General features: G+C 44.8%; 1 protein-coding gene across 2 annotated transcripts in view; it reads right to left on the bottom strand.

The window, feature by feature from the left end:
* Positions 1-6,785: 6,785 nt before the first annotated feature.
* The window catches only part of PTCD2 (pentatricopeptide repeat domain 2), a 256,012-nt gene continuing 246,196 nt past the window's right edge, over positions 6,786-16,601 (bottom strand). For both annotated transcript variants that reach the window (XM_069224151.1, XM_069224144.1), the window contains exon 10: positions 6,786-8,314. In XM_069224151.1, coding sequence (XP_069080252.1) covers positions 8,090-8,314 — 225 coding nt within the window. In that variant the 3' untranslated portion in view covers positions 6,786-8,089. The remainder of the gene's footprint in view (positions 8,315-16,601) is intronic.

Raw genomic sequence — 16,601 nt, forward strand, 5'->3', positions numbered from 1 at the left:
ATTGCCAGCCTCTGGTACCCAATAAGTTGTACCTTTATAATGATAAATAAATATGCAACAATACTTAGTTGGTTGTCAACTTGAGTCCCAGCCCATGATATTCCAATTTGCCCCATATTTTGGCATGTTTTTGCAGGCAGCCCCTGACTGCATAGATTGGTTATTCTTGCTATGCACATGAATCCACCCCGCTCCAGTGTTGGATGCTGCAGGAAATTCCAAGCACGTTTACATTCCCCTCTGTGTTTCATAGGTCATCTAGGATGCCTAGTATGGCCAATTTGGATTTCAGGTCCACAGGTCCTCCCAAGACTGCAGAGAGAGTTCTGCCAATTTAGTTCCAAAACGTCTCTATCATGTGACATTGTCAGCCGCATTGTAGAATTCAGTGTTGGGCCCTCCGCAGCCAGGGCAAGGCAAGGCCTGCTCACCACAAGCATCAGGGTGTGTAGTAAACTGCATGTCAGTAGCGGAATTGGATCAATCGTAGGCAGTAGGACATCACAAGCTCCTTTGGAGCCATGTGAACCTTCCTCCACTCTAAATCCATCTAATGGGCCCACCTAACCCTCCCTTTTCTGTCTAAGTGGGCCCAGTAGCTTATGGGAATTAAGGACAAGTGTACAGTAGATGTGGGATAGCCCACCTTTATTGTGGTGTCCCATAAGAAATTTGGCCTCCAAAGGATTGTAGTCAGGAAGGTTAGCCAAATCAGGATTATATTCGGCTAGTGCGTGTCTTAACTGAAGATACTGGTGGAGTTGAGTCTTGTAGAGCTTGAAGTGGGACTGCATTTCTTGGAAAGAGTGCATGTGTTTGCCCTAGCATATGACCCCCTGTGTGCAGATCCAAATCATGTCCCATCTGGTAAACCCTTCTAATTGGGTGGTCTGATGTAGTTAGGGTCCCTTCCACAGGGGAGTCTGTTTGGTCAGACTACCCTCCCATCCCAGGGCCCATAGGGTCCTCCTCCATTTCGCAAGCACTTGTTTACTAACCTCGAGGAGGATCTTGGGGGTAGGGGTGTCAAATGAGAGGCATATGAATTTGTCCAACCCTGTGAAGGAGAGTTCCACTCAATATACTGTATCTTGCCGCCCTCTGCAGAGCCATTCAATCACCACTAACACTTGGGATGCATGGAAGTAAAGATTGACATCAGCCAGCACCATACCCCCGTCGTAAGTTGAGAAACATAATTCTTTCATGGCAATGAGGGGGGTGCAGGTGTACTGGCCTAGTGAAAGGCTTGTATCTCAGAGGCCACACTAGTAAAGCATTGTCAGTGGGAAGTTTTGCAGCATGTACAAGCAGCAGGGAAGGACCATAATTTTAAAGATAGCCACCTGCCCAAGCAAATTAAGCAGCAAGGAGCACCACCGTACCAGGTCCCCTTTCATGTCAGACATGAGCAGGGTGAGGTTCAGGTGAAGCCTGAGCTCAGGCTTCAGGGCTCTTGTGACACCAAAGTATGTGAAGCTCCGGCATCAGATCAGTATGGATCCCTGCCAGGTGGTAGATTTAGAGTTGCCCAGGACCAGCACCAGTAGGGATTTACTGCCATCCAGGGAAGGCAGGAGGCCTCTTCGTACAGGTTCAGCAGCTGCAGGCATCTTGATACTGTGAGGTGGGGGTTCTCGAAGAACAACAGGACATCGCCTGCATATACTGCAATTTTATCTTCCAGTCCATTTTCCATCACCAACCAGTTATTTGGACATTGCACAGCCCTAGCAATGCCAGTGATGCAAAAGCAAAAAGGAGAAGGGAGAGGGGATAGAATCCAATTTAACCGGACCTGAACTATCGGCTCTGAGTATAGTGGCTTTACGTAGGTGAGGAATTTTGGGCCGAATCCCATGTTTTCCAGCACCCCCTGTAAGAAGGATCTATTTATTGAATCAAATGCTTTTTCAAAGTGACTTGCAATTCTCGAGCCCGGGCCAGAGCCATATGTGGGCGACAGATGCAGGGGTGGGTGCTGTGTTTTGGTATGAGGCCGCATTGGTCCAGGTGGGCAGGCTCTCGATGACTTGCAGCTCCTTGTTAATCAGGAACATGGGACAACAGTACTCACAGCAGGGTTCGACGTGGTTCAATTTGGGGATCACCACTATAGTTGCTGCATCCATTGCTGCAGTGAGCTTGGTAAGAGTTTCAACAGATGCGGGGAAAGGGATTGTGGAATCTGCTGTAGTATTCCGGGGGGGAAAACGTCAGGGTCTGGAGTTTTCTGGGGTTTGATCACCAGGATGGCTTCATTTCTTTCCTCCTTGGTTGTCAAGGCTTCGTCTAGGGCCTTCTCTGCTGTGGAGGATAAAATTTAAACAACAGATGAGTTTCCTGGAGCACGAGGATGGTGGGCCTAGTGCATTTTGAGTAGCGCAGTACAGCAGTCCATTTGATGTGTTCTAAGAGCCCGTTAATGTTCCAAGACATCAGAGAGAAAGTCATTACACCTGGTGGATTGTGATAAGGTGTCCGGGGGACCCCGTGCATTGACCGATAGGCCAGGGACATCTGTGCTAGTTTCCCCTGCCCATATGTGGTGCATAATGTTAGGTGCGGAATCTAAGGCTGGCTGAAAGAGAGAAAAAAATAATATAACGTAAAGTATAACGTAAAATATCGAATAAAACACCTCCTGAACAACATCCTCCCTTCTCACACTTCCACCCCTTGAAGTGTATCTGCCGCGCTAAAGATATTTATAAAGGAAACTCCCTGTAGAAATTAAGGCAAACCACAAAAGTCATGCAAAAAGCAAAAGATGGACCTCCTCCTTTGAAGAATCCATTAACAACAGCTGCTGTGAGACAGAATAGGATAGTATTTATAAACCGGTCCACAGTCAGTCCCCAGGGACAGAATTAGCTGTGCCTGCCCCCCTCACCCCCACACTGGACAGGTAGCTTGGAGATGGCCAACCCCTCGACCCGGGGTCCTCCTCTCGTCGGGTTAGGATGTCCTGGTGATGAAGAGCCTTGGGAGGCAGACTGCGGCCTCCCTCACCCTACAGGACCTATTCTGGCATCTGGACCCACAGCGTCTAAGTCCAGCAGCTTGCCGGTCTGTGGGTTCCTCTCCATGGGTCAGCATGCCTCACAGATCTGTCTTCTTGGCAACCCAGTCCCATGCTGTTTTGGGGATACTGAGGAAAAGCGATCCGGGAACAGAACCTTGAGGCAGACTGAGACTATAAACATGCAGCACAAGCTCAATAGCTTGGAGCTTGTGTTTAACTTCTTTAAACAATTTCTGTTAGAGTTGGATGGCAAGGTGTAGTCTGGGAAGACCATGATGTGGGAGGATTGATATCGGACCTACCCAGCCTCTCGCACCACCTGCAGAATTGCATCCCTGTTCCTGTAGTTGAACAACCAGGATCAGGGAATATCATGGGCAGTCAGCAGCCCAGGGATTTGTGTCTCAGCTGCAGGACTGGAACAAAGGGCAGAGGAGATCACGGAAGCGACTCTAAATGTGCCCTCAATCTTGGCCGCCATAGCCACCACCCACCTTCTTTCATTCTTTCTTTCTTGCAAGCTTTCTTTTTTCTTCTTTGTCTTTTTTGCTTTCCTTCTTTTTCTTTATTGCCTTCTTTTTTGCTTTCTTTGATTCTTTGCCTTTTTTACTTCCTTCACTTTCTTGATTTCTCTTCTGCTTTCCTTTCTTCCTTCTCTTTCCTTCTTTCTTGGCTTCTGTCTTTGTTTCTGAACGGCTAATCACCCATCCTTTCCTTCTTGCCTTCTTTCTTTCACTTTTCTTCCTTCCTTCTCTTTCTTTCTTGCCTTTCTTTCTGCCTTTGTTTGCCTTCTTTCCGTCTTGCATGCCATCTTTCTTTCTTTCTTTCCCAAAGGTACCAGGCTTGCAGCCAATTCCAGATTGATTGACTTTATTAGGTATGTGTTACCGTCTGAGTCAGATGGAAATAAGCCGTGGTTTCAGTTTCAACTTGTCGCCTCTACCTTTGTTTAATGGAAGATTGTCGTCGTCTTTGTTTCTTGAATATTATTTTTTCTACATGAACCACAGAATCTTCTGTGTTAAGAAGCGCTTACACTTGTAGCACTGTAAATACATCTCATGATACACGGGGAGGCTGGACCTGCCCATGGCTGGATGTGAACATGGACAGGTCATTTCTTCGATGCTTGGTAGTGGCGTGGGTCATCACTTTTTAACTCTGACACACAGTGCTTAATTTGTAAATAAAAACGTGCCGGTGCCCAAAGCCTTCCTCTTAAACACGCAGCTGTTGCAATTAAATGTGCGAGCACGTAACACTAAGGCAGCGTAATGCTGAAGCCATCTTGGGCCTCTTCAATCTATTTAACACCACTCCCTGCCCCTTAAGCTCACTCCTGCAGTTTTCTGCTTTCTCCCTTTGTGACGTTTATTCGTTTTTCTCTTCCTCCGTCTTTCCCATATGGGTCTTTTGCTCGCAGCAAGTGCTGGGGGCAGAAGAATAAACCCCGGCCCTCAAAAATAAGTGCCGGTGCTCAGCACTGGAAACAACAAGCACAGATTATGCACTGCTGACACATCTTCCAAATATGCGTCTAGCAACAGTTCTGCTTTGACACCAGCGGGTATAGGGCCCGGTTCATGAGTTGTAAGCAGTCTGACTCTGAGTCCCAGATGAATATTTGTGATTTTCACGTGCTACATGTGTTCCCCTTGGACTCAAACAACAGGAGCTGTGAGAACTGCCACGCTGACAGACCTAGTCAGAAGTGCTTGCCCTTTTCACCTCTGCTCTGCAAGTACTTGCCAGCTCATGTGACTTCTTATGGCCCACAGTTTGAAATGCAGCCATTTTCAGCTTAAAGTGGTAAAGATAAGGAAGCCATAGCCACATTTAATTTCATGCGTTTTCTGAAACACTGGTACAAATTGCCCAATGTCAGACTGAGCAATTCTGTAAGTCAGGGTCTTCTCCAAAGTATAGATAAGGCTACAGCCGAAGCCAGTTGCAGCACTACTCACAAAGACAGGGAAAATGTGAATGTTTGGATTCCAGTGTGCTGGTAGATACATGTTTGTCGTAGTTTGTAGAGCGGTCACTTTACAAGCCCCACTCTATCAGTGTTAGTGAAAACTGGGTCAGAAAAAGACGAGCCAGCAATAGCCAAAGTGGAGTCATTGGAGGGTGAGACTACCAGAAAGAGGGATAGAGAGAGAACCAGACATTAGCGAGCCAGGGACAGCAAAGGCTGGATTGAGAGTACAGACAGGTAACAGTCTCGCTTGCTTCAGACGGTGGAATGGTGTGTGCATGTTTGAATGTATTTTGTTTAAATGTACACATATCTGGGCATTTATGTATGTGTTGAGTATGTGTATTGCGTTGTGCCCCACAGTGAAGGACATTTTCACTTCCTGGAAGCCATTGTGTTATTAGTCAACATTGTATGTACCTGAGGCTACCAATATAAGGGGCTCATTTCTGGCACATTTATGCCTTTTTGACATAACGTTGGAACTGGGATAGTAATGGGAAATCTTCACATATGCTGGGCATCCTTGGACTAATAATGGCAGCTATCCTTATCAAGAAAGCTTAAGCATGCTTGACTTTATTGTAGCAACGTAAAAGGATGATGGACGGAGTGCTGAAATATTTCAAACACTCACCCCTAGTCACAGATCTGGGTTAAATCCATTGTTCTTTTGCTCACTATGCAACCCCAGATTGGACCCAACCATATGGAAATCAGTCTTGAGCCTGAGCCCTATGGCAACAGTCCAGCCCGAACTGCCAGGCCAGGTCCTCCCTGGACTGGAAACAAGCTTCCTGGGTGAGCGTATGAAAAGCTTCAGCAGTCCATCCATAATCCTTTTGTGTTGCTAAAGTTGCGGTAAGTGGCCAGGGTATGCTCAGACGTGGGTCCCTTGCTCATTGCGCCACTGGATTCAAGCAAGCCTGGCTGACGAGGGGTGATACTCCAAAACCAGTCCCAGAATAGTTCAACATCCAATATTTTCTCTTCTTTCTGACGTTGTGGAAACAAGAATGCTACTACAGCAACGATATTAAAGTTAGGAGTGCATGCTTCTCTACTAGTGCTGTTCATACTCTTGCCCTGCTGACGTCGAATGTCTGCCACAAAGTCCAGCGTAGTGATACCAAGTATCTGCACTATTGTTCAACTATTTTATGCAAACTGACTTCTCTCTTCCAATACAAGAAATACAAAGCAATTGTTCTCTAAGTCCTTGAAAAAGCAGATTCTCTCTTTACTAACATCCCAAAAGACAATAGCCATCAGTGTTCTTCCTGTCGGCAATGATTCTAAAACACTAAGGAGGAGCTGTGGACTTTCAATGAATCAGTTTGCAATGTTGAAACTTCACTGTGGTAGAAAATTCAGATAGATCGGTGAAGTACGTATGCCTAGGTTCACATGTAAAGGCACTCCAGGCTCATGCCAGCTCTACGAGCAGCACTATTCTCTTAACCAAATAGCTTAAGGCACTTTACCTCAGTTATGATTCTTAGATGTAATATAATTGTGGATTTCGAGATAGTGTACAAATGTGAAATATATTCGGAATGGCTTTACTAGTTTCTATCCATTTGTCACGTAGGGCACAGGAACGCAACTTCAGTCTTTTTAGGTCAGAGGTTCCTGTATGGGTGAGAACATTTTGTTTTTTTTATGAATGACAAAAATATTGAAACCTCAGAAATAAAACAGTGACATAGCAGCTAACTCTACAGGAACACATTAATAATCTGCCAGGGTTTTACGTTTTTAGTCAGACAAGAAAAATGTTGCAAATTAGAGAGAAAATATTTTTATTTGGATTACTCTACTTCCACATCTAGCTGAAATTTTAGAAATAAATGTAACAAACGTAACTAATGTGCGCATTTCACAACATAGACACATAACGTATAAAGATTGTGCAAATTCAGGTAAACACTATTTATAAGCTCAGTAAACTCCCCATTGTGTTAGTGTTGGAGGTAGTATTTTACCCTTGGTAGTGCCTTAACGAATCTCAAGAGTACTTTTGACAGAGGCACCGAGGTCAGAAAAGTTGAATTTTTATTCAGCCGTAATGCAGACACTGCTTTGGAACCTAAGAATCTCCACCATGGGAGTGGAGGGCACAGCACTGCATGTGAAGCGAGACAGGGTATACTGAAGAGACTCAAATTAATAGTGTTTATCCTTTCTTTTGAGTTTGGAAGCACAGAGACAGGTTCAGCCTAATGCACACAGTAATAACATTGACAGTGAGAGCCATATTTGAGCAATGTTTGATCCAATAAATGAATGTTATGGTTCCAATGCGCTGAGCTGACCACATTAGCAACCAATATGGTAGACTTAACAGAGGGGGTGTCCTAGGATATTGAAAAGGAAATCTCAAACTAATTGTTTGGACAAGTCGGGTTCGGCGGGTACGAGGTGTAACAGAGAATGCCACCTTGGGAACCGTTTGGACGAAACATACTTACAAGGTTCTTGTATTTCCTTCAGGTTTGCAACCGCAACAAATGCCTTCGGGTAAACCCTATGGGTCTGTTAATGCCTTGTTGGGTTGAAGGCAGCAGAAAACATCAGCTTCTTTAATCGTTAAAATGTTTTTATAGTCTTTGAGGAAGCTGCTTCGCACTGCCGGGGAAGCAATATATGAAGACTGGTGTTCAGAAGATATTATATTCCAACACCTACAGTTGCATCCGCTGATAGAATAATGCACACAGATCAAAGTCTGTAAAGAAGCCAGTAGGAGAGAAACATATGGTTTCATTTAATATGCGAACAGATTTTGCTGTTTGCCAGTAAAACTAAAAAATAAGATCATGCATGATTATTGCTTTAAAATTGCAGCAGGTACCGCCAGTGTTAAAACAATTGAGGGGAACTCTTTCTCAAGAATCGCCACTTTCTTTGCTCGAGTAACCTTTCTACCAAGCATTCACAGCCCCCAAGAAGACTGGTCTGAAAATGTTCTCCTTAAACCCTTGTTCGAAACGAGTCAGGAAAAATGTTGCGACCTGGAGACCGGTCTCCCTCTTTCGTTGCAGATGAAGCTCACTCCAAAAGTGCAATTTGTAATCCCTCAGGTTCAGCTATTCGGCCAGCAGGGTGGACTGGAGCGACCTGAACGTCCGAGGGTTTATCTTCCTTTGCTCTAGTGGAATAGGGTGGTGCTTTCGTTGGTGAGGAGTCTGGCATAGCATGTCATCCAGTGACAGAAGACTTGTCTGTCCTGACGTTTGCAGCTTGGAATATACCTTTTCGAATCTGGCACATTGTGTTGGGTTATTCTTCACCTTCTCACGGACAGCAGCAAGCTAAAAAGGAAGAAACAAATAGATATATACTAAGGATTTCAGCAAACAGGTTATACTGCAGTAACAAAAAATCTCAATCAATATATTTCCATATAAGTTGAACAACTGCTGTAGAGAAGGACTTCAAATTACTACTCCCTGTAAGCAACTTTCAACTGTTAGTTACACCCTCTCTAAGTGTCAATAAACAGCTGTCAGATGATGCCCGACTCAAACATGTAGACAACACATCAGACAATTAAAAATATGTTTAACCTTCTCTAGACATCCCTACAAAAAGTGACATTAATCCTACCCTCCTCAGGTTCTTGTTTATGAACAAAGCCCAGCCACAATTGCAACCTGAACTGACAACACGTCACTGACCACTTCAGTGTATAATGCTTTTAATCCAGAAAGTAATGTTCTGTTTTTTTTTTCTTTACAACTTACAGACTGGCACAAGCTGAGACGAGAAGAACTGGATTCGGCAAAATAAAACCTATGGAAAAGCAATCAGGGCAATTAGCCACTCCTACCTCTTTCCAGCACCAATCACTACCTCATGCGTAAGCAGAATGAAAAATATCCTAGCTATCGTAACAGAAAGTTTCAATTCTATTAAGGACTCTGAGGCGAGGATTATGCCATGCTTTCTTTGTTTATTTCAACAGCAGACACATCAACATGTCAGCAAAAAACTTCATTTCCCATAACTACAGGGAAAACATGAAGTTACAAATTAACAAGTCTATAAACAATCATGCTCCGTGAGTGTCTCTAAAGGGTGCTGTCCCTTGTATATTGCCCTTATTCTTCCTGCGACAAAGCCGACCGTGGAAAATGTCACTCATGCTTATAGGAATGTGTTCCAAAAAATTTGAGAGCATATGTTAACCATGTGATACCTCAAACCAGAAATAACCATATAACGCAGAACAAGCAAACGTGGGTGCATAGCAGTATGACCAAAAGTCCATCACATTATTGACCATTGACAGAAACATACATTACTTACATCCATAATCAGAGTCCATACCCTGGTTAAGTTATGATTCATCAGAGAGTGGGCTAATCCTCACCTCCGAGTCATTAATAGAATAGAAACTTTCCTTTAAGATAGCTAGGAAATTTTACATTCTAGGTCAGGCCCCAGAGACAAGGATTATGCCAGTTTAAAGCTTATCCACCACCAGAATTGCTATGGAGTAGACTGGTTTGAAATAGAGCTCTTGAAGGTTGAATCCGATGACCACTCTGCTGCGTTCATAATATCCTTCAAGCAAGCTCCAAGTGCAAAGGCTTTTGAGGCCATCGCTCCTCAGGTAGAGTGTGCTTCAAATTGTTTGGTATCAATATCTGCTTCCTGCATTATCCATCACAACCATTTAGCAAGGGTTGGTGATGAAACTGCTCAAAAAGGTTTTCTAAGGGCAATCAACAGCTGCCTCTCTCCATACGGACAGAGTTCCTCAGTCATGGTCTCATAAGCCTTAATACATCACACCATGCACAACTTGGGTGAGTAAGGAAAAGCTGAATAGGAAATCACCCTCGAATTACACGTTGTCTGTCAAGCCATATGAATCGTGACCCCATCGGGTGTAAACATCCATCCTGTGATGTCTAAGGCTCTGACATCCGATAAAGATCTACAAGAGATCAAGCACAACAGAATGGCAAGCTTAGGAGACAAATGCATGCATGAGATATATCTGTTACTTGGCCACAAGGAAAGAAGGTGTAGGACCTTATTCATGTCCCCGAGTGTGGAGTACCTAGGTCCTGGTTGAAGAGACAGTCTAATGTTGCAAAGCAATTTATTTAACCAGGGGATGTTCCCCCCCCACCAGCAGACTTGCAATTACAGCGAGGCCCGCCGATATGGCTGACCGAAATGTACTGACCGAATTGTAAGCTAAGCCTTCTGATGCCAAGAAAATTCAGAATGTAAACAACGTCTCCCCCCACGAGATACAAACTCTGTTGCAGGCACCAACCCATCCAATGGACCCAGGCCGATCTATATCTCGTGACCATACCGTTGGCCCATGCTTGTGAGAGGAGCTCTGCAGTGTCTCTCCAAAGGTCAGAGACTTTCCATCGAGCCCTGTAATCCTCCGCACCATAACCTGGAGGTTGCTGCTCGTCTCCAAGTGATGGGGACTTACAGAAGGATCACTCAGGAGATGAGGACTATGGTGTAGACAGATTAGATAAGCCCGGTAAAATGTTCCATCAGAACTAGAAACCATACTTGCGACTTCCACACAGGAATGATCCCTACCAAGCCCACCCCTTGTCTGTGCACCTGAGCTGTCAGCCGCAAGATCATCGTGAAAAGTATATGCCTGATCTGTCGATCAATCCTAGAGAAAAGCGTCAGTCACAACCACTCCCAGATCCAGTCCTACCGGGGGAGGCAGATGGTCGAGCTTGGATGCAAACAAGTTGATCAAGAAAGGGCCCCAAAGGGAAGACAAGGTCCAAAACCACTGGGAGCAGTTGCCATTGGCTTGAGTCTCGAAGATGTCGAGACTGCCAGTACGCAACTTCATAGGCGAACCCTGGAAAGTTTCTGCTGTAACTGAAATGTGGTGTTCAACGCAATACTTCCAAAAGGGCTTGGCTAGATCCAAGAGGGCTCTGGACTGTGTACCCCCCAGATGGTTGATACAGCAGACCGCTGCCATGTTGTCCATCTTCAAAAGGACACAAGACTGCACTGGATCATTGGTCCAAGATTTGACAGCAAAGGAACCCGCCATCAGTTCTGAGCAGTTGATGTGAAATGACCTTTCTGTGACAGACCATCCTCCGCCTGTGAACTCCACCCAGCACGCTCCCCACCCGGAGACTGATCACTGGTTGTTGGCCACCATCTGGTTTCTGGACCAGGAACAGTCTGCTTAGAAAACCCGGTGGATGTGGTCTGGCAAGGCAAATTGCAACTTTTTCTAAGAGTTTCGGTATCTCCATCCATAACCAGTGCGACCTCCTGTCTTGAGGGAAAAAAAAGGGGGCGGGGAGGGAATGGAATGGGTGGGTGGGGAATCTGTAAAATTCTATGTAGAATCCCTTTACCGTTTGGAGCACTCATGCGTCGGACGTGAAAGTCCACAAGCTGTTTTCAAAATGTGCTAATCAAACCCCCCACCCCCAATAGACCGCAGGGAACCTCGGAATCTGTTGCGGAAGACTCATTGACAAGACCATCCTCTGGTGTGATAGAAGTTCCCGAAGCATGAGGAGTACTGCCATTGTCCTCTCTGGGATGGTAGGCCCCTACCAGAAGCAGAAGCCAAACGACCCCTGCCATGACCGGCCCTGGTGAAAACATGTGCATTAAAAATGCACTTGACCATTGATTGGGCCTTGACCAGTGAGTTGAAGGTGGAAATAAATATACCTAACTCCTACACAAACGGGTCTCCAAAGAGCCCACCTTGTGCCACTGGCCCTGCCCCTAATTTGGGGTCAACCTTTATGAGCAAGGATCTACACCTCTCAGTAGAGATGACAGTTCGCATTACCCAAAAATATAATTGCTCTTTCGGCCCAGCTAGAGAGTATCTCCGGGAGACACAGGGCTCTAGATGACTTTGCGACTTCCCCCTTGTCAAATATTTTCTCATTGGGACCATTGACATCCTTGAGCTTGTCCTGGCAATACCTTTCTTAGGGTCCTTAATGTACTTGGCCAGGAGTCTAATTCTGGCATGGTGGCTACTTTCTCATCCAACGATGAGTAGGGGCATTCAGCCCAAAGGCGATTTCTGACCTCCTGATCCAGGGGCTTGCGGGGTCGGCTAGCTACATACTGGGCCACCTTTTCGCTGGGGGTCCACTCAGCCAAGTGCGAATGAATCAGCACTTCCGAGTCCAAGAGGTCCAAATGAGAGCCTTCGGGCTCCTCGGAGACAGAGCTGGCCCAATAGGGGCCTAGGGCGAGGGGCTCCAGGATCAATCATGGTCCTGGACCTGGCTCTGACCTGGTATGAGAACCATCTGAGGGTGAGGTGGGGGTGTGTGGGGCAGGATCCCTCAGATACGAGGTGCCCGCTGAAGAAGGTTGTTGCAGGGAGTAGGAGGGCTGGTGTCCAAGAACACACTTGCCAAAGGCATCAAGGTCCACTCCAAAGGGCTGTGGGCGTTAACACAGATTCTTTGGAGGGGCGGGCAGTTTCCGACCTTGGAGGTTTTGGGGCCGAAGGCACAGGTTTAGCTTCCTCTTGGGCCAAGGGGTTGTAGGCACCTCTGCACCATGTCCGCGAGTCTCTTCTCCTGGGGGGGCCATTGCCTCTGATACTGCACAAATTATGGAGGAGTCTAGTGCGTCATAGAACTGCTCGGTGATGGGAAAGTACGCATCCACCTCCTCATAATAGTCCTCACAATTCTCCTTGAGGTCTTCTAATTAATTGCCCTGGCTAGAATAGATAATTATCTATCAAATATAGAACGGTGGCCACCCACCAGGTAAGAGGGAATCTGCCTTGGGGGTTGTGAGGGGGTGGTCAGGGGGAACCACAGGTATGAACGGTCGCCTACTACTTCAGTACTGTGGCAGGGAATGTAGTAGGGCACACGCCGCAAGGCAGATTAAAAGCCTTAGAGGGCCTCTTAGTGATGGGCCTAGCGCCTGGCCGACATTTCACCCTTATCTTAAATGGGCACGTTATGGGGAAACAACACTGCCAGCCTAGGCAGTGTCTGCTCTTAAACAGGAACTGGAGCTCCTGTGTGGTCCTACTCTGTAGGGTGTTCTGGCTCCAAGCTGATAGAGCCTAATTCTCTTCGCAGTTGTGGTCAGAGACGCTCAGTTTCTCTTGTTCCTTTGAAACTACTGCACGCTCAGCAGATCAAAGAGGCAATAGAGCGTCCCAGGACAGATGTGCAAGGGGCGTGTTCCCTCTAGCGGTCAGTGGACAGCAGCGCACTCTGGCCCGACTACCTCAGAGGAGGTGAAAAATCACTGAAGAGCGACCGCGTAAGAGCACTTCAGCGTTCCCACAGTCGGGGAATGAAACGAGGGATAGGCGTCTCACAGAGGACCTGAAAAAGAAACTAATCAGCACAAAGGCATAATATAACAAGGGGACCATAGTCCTGACACTTAACTGACACGGGCTGTGAGCGGTGAAGAAATAGGGCGATAGAAGAAGGATAGCACCCTTTAGAGACACTCAAGGAGCCTTATTAGTTTTAGACTTGTTTATTTGTGACTTAATTTTTTTCCTGTGGTTATGGGAAATTAAGTTTTTTGTTGACAAGTTGATGTGGCTGCTGTTGAAATTAAAAATGAAAGCATGGCATAATCCTTGCCTCGGAGTCCTGCCATAGACTTAACTTTGCCTTCGACCGACAAAAATCAACACAAGAAAAGACAAAGTGACATATGGGTGCTAATGAACCTTACGGTGAAAACTTCCACAGACTTTGCTTAGTCAAAAAACACACAGCCAAGCCTATGACTACAGAACCACAGCCAATGTTCTGTGGTCTTTGTAGTTATGGCCATATGTCATATTGGACTGAACACAAAAATCAAAAACTCACAGACCGGTATGGGATTCAAACATGTAGACAACACAGGAAAATTCATGCAGATATAGGTGGATGCTCTAGCTGAGGTGACACAGACTATATCCAAAGAACACAGGATAAAAAAAACATTGTCCCTGGCCTGGACAGAAAGGCCGCCATCCATGTAATAATTTAACCGGTTAAAGGCACACAGCAAAGCATACGCAACGTCAAATAACTACTTACTACTTAACAGCTTTACTCAGACATGTTTTAGAGACAAATCAGTAACCACTCTCAAATTCCATGAACCATAAAATCACCCTTGACAACAGAAGGTAACATAAGGGTGAAGGGGTAGCACTAGTATATGCTATCTACCCGATCTTCAAGGAAATATTTGATTCAGCATACTCTCATTCGAGTGCCTAGATGCAGGCTGCATCGTCAAGAGTTTCATTATCACTGCAGTGGTTTACAGCCCCCTTGGATCCAACTCTATTTTTCTAGATTTCTCAAAAGGACACTCCAGCTGTTGACCATTAGAGGTTGAGAGTCCTAATTCAAATTCTACGATGCACATCTACAATAACATGACTGAATCCAACAACCTGTAACTGGTGAGTGGCCCAAGCACAAAGACAAACAACTGCTGAATCTTAGCTTTGTGCACAATCTCAAAACCCCAAACATAGAGGTGCAACTGCAAATTCGGTCTGACCGTTCTTTGGTCTCTATAAAGGTGTCAAACAAAGCAGCAATGACTCACATATCCTTCATTCGAAGCACATCACAAACATTAAGTTCGAGACAACCTACAGTTCAGTCAGACAAGCAACCTGATTCGATTAACCTTGAAAACTCGATTAGCAATCTCATCAGAAAGGATGGTCTGCACAAGACATTTTACTGCCAGCCAAAATGAGAAAACTCAAGCTGTAAAAATCAAATCAATCAACCCGTGTTTCAGTGGGAAACTATGCTGAAATGTGACAACCACAAGCTGGAATGGCAATGGTGCAAGTGTAGGTCAGAAGAGGAGACAACTTGCTGAAAGACACATATTGTAGGTTACCATACAGAGAAGGCCAAATAGGCTTAATTTGATTAACTCATCTTTGAAGCATCCAATCAATACAGAAAACCTTCAACAGTTAGCAGAAGTGTTCACCCCAGATATTCCAAAAAGTAAAATCAGGTGCCCTGAAAAGTAATTCATGCCTTTTACGTATAGACCTACATAAATTTATTGAAAACAGAATTTGCATAATTGGTGACTCCATAGCCAAGATTGGAACATCGTCTCTGCCAACATTCTACTCCATTCATACTACAAAATATACAACAACAAAGGGTAGCGCTAAAAAGGCCCTTCTCTTGGCATGTTTGGACTACAGCACTATCACCAAAAAGGGTCTCCTTAATGAGCTCAATTCCAAGCATAAAGGGTTATAGAGCCAGTAAGTCAGAATGTAATTTAACCTCCATAAACATGCCCATGATTAATCAGCCCTCGAAGCAGTCCATTAGGTTCTAATGGAAAAAAGGGTCAAGAAGGAGGTCTTCTGCACCATTCAGAAAGGTTACTGGACAGAATACCTGCAGAAACTGACACCATACTATTCACCAATGAGAAACATTTACTCTGCAACTGTAAATCTGACTACGTAAGAGGCTGGAACACAAAAATAGAGCTGAAGGAGTAAAATGCTCCAGGTTGTGGAATTTTCGAAACCCAGTCTTGAGACCTGAACAGAACCACAATTGATTGAGATTCTCTGTTTTGAGAAATTTATTATTTTCAAATGAACTCTGCAAAGAACTCTGGTCACAACTGCAGAATATCAGAGATGAAGATCAATCTACCCAGCCAGACCGTTAAATGTCCTTTTTCCTTCACAAGTATACTTGTGTCAATACCTTGAAGCTCAGATGTATCTCAAAGACATGCAGCACTCTACAAAACCTCTAAATAATCAAATTAAATTAGTTTATCAAAGTGGAGCAGTGTCGTGGGACTGGATGTCTGAGGACATTGCTGCACCTGCCACTGATCTTGCTGGTAAATTTGCCTTGCAGCAGCCAGAAGCTATAGAGCGCCTGTTACGTGATCAACCTGGAAACATCGGACTAGGTTTATCCTTTGAGCTTATGAAATTTATGATGGATTCCTTTGCAGGCTAAGCTATTTTCAACGGGTGGACTGAGGAAAATACTTCCGGAGCGATCTACTTTTCCCAGCACAAACTTCATCAATTGGTATGTACAGAAGCAATGTTCGGACACCACTTTAAAAAAGTTGAGGCCCACATTCAGGATTAGTGTCTTCACAAACACACTACAAAGCTAAAAAATGTTTTACAAAAAGAGAGACTCCAAAATGTAGACTTGCAAACCTTTAATGTTTCATAAATATAACCCTACTAAAACTTGGAACTGCACCTAATATAATTTTAAAGCACTTTCAATTCAATAGTTTATTCGGTCCAAATTTGGGCCATTTAAAAGGTTTAAAAATATATACATACATACAGAAAGATAAAAACCATAAACCAATACACAGTAAAAGGAACAATAGTAAAAAAAGTAGGGGTCCAGTAGCTGCCTGAGAAAGATTTCATAAATAGGTGGGGTGAAGGAGGTGCTTGGAATAGTCTTTGGATCTTACCCTGTACATAACCCTGAACAGTAAAATAACAATAACGTAAAAACTGTTGTGTAGCACATCTCTATATAAAATCAGGCATTGAAACTCCAGACAGTAAAACCGATTAAAAATTTA

Source organism: Pleurodeles waltl, chromosome 1_1 (assembly GCF_031143425.1).
Source record: "Pleurodeles waltl isolate 20211129_DDA chromosome 1_1, aPleWal1.hap1.20221129, whole genome shotgun sequence".
Taxonomy (NCBI): Eukaryota; Metazoa; Chordata; class Amphibia; order Caudata; family Salamandridae; genus Pleurodeles; species Pleurodeles waltl.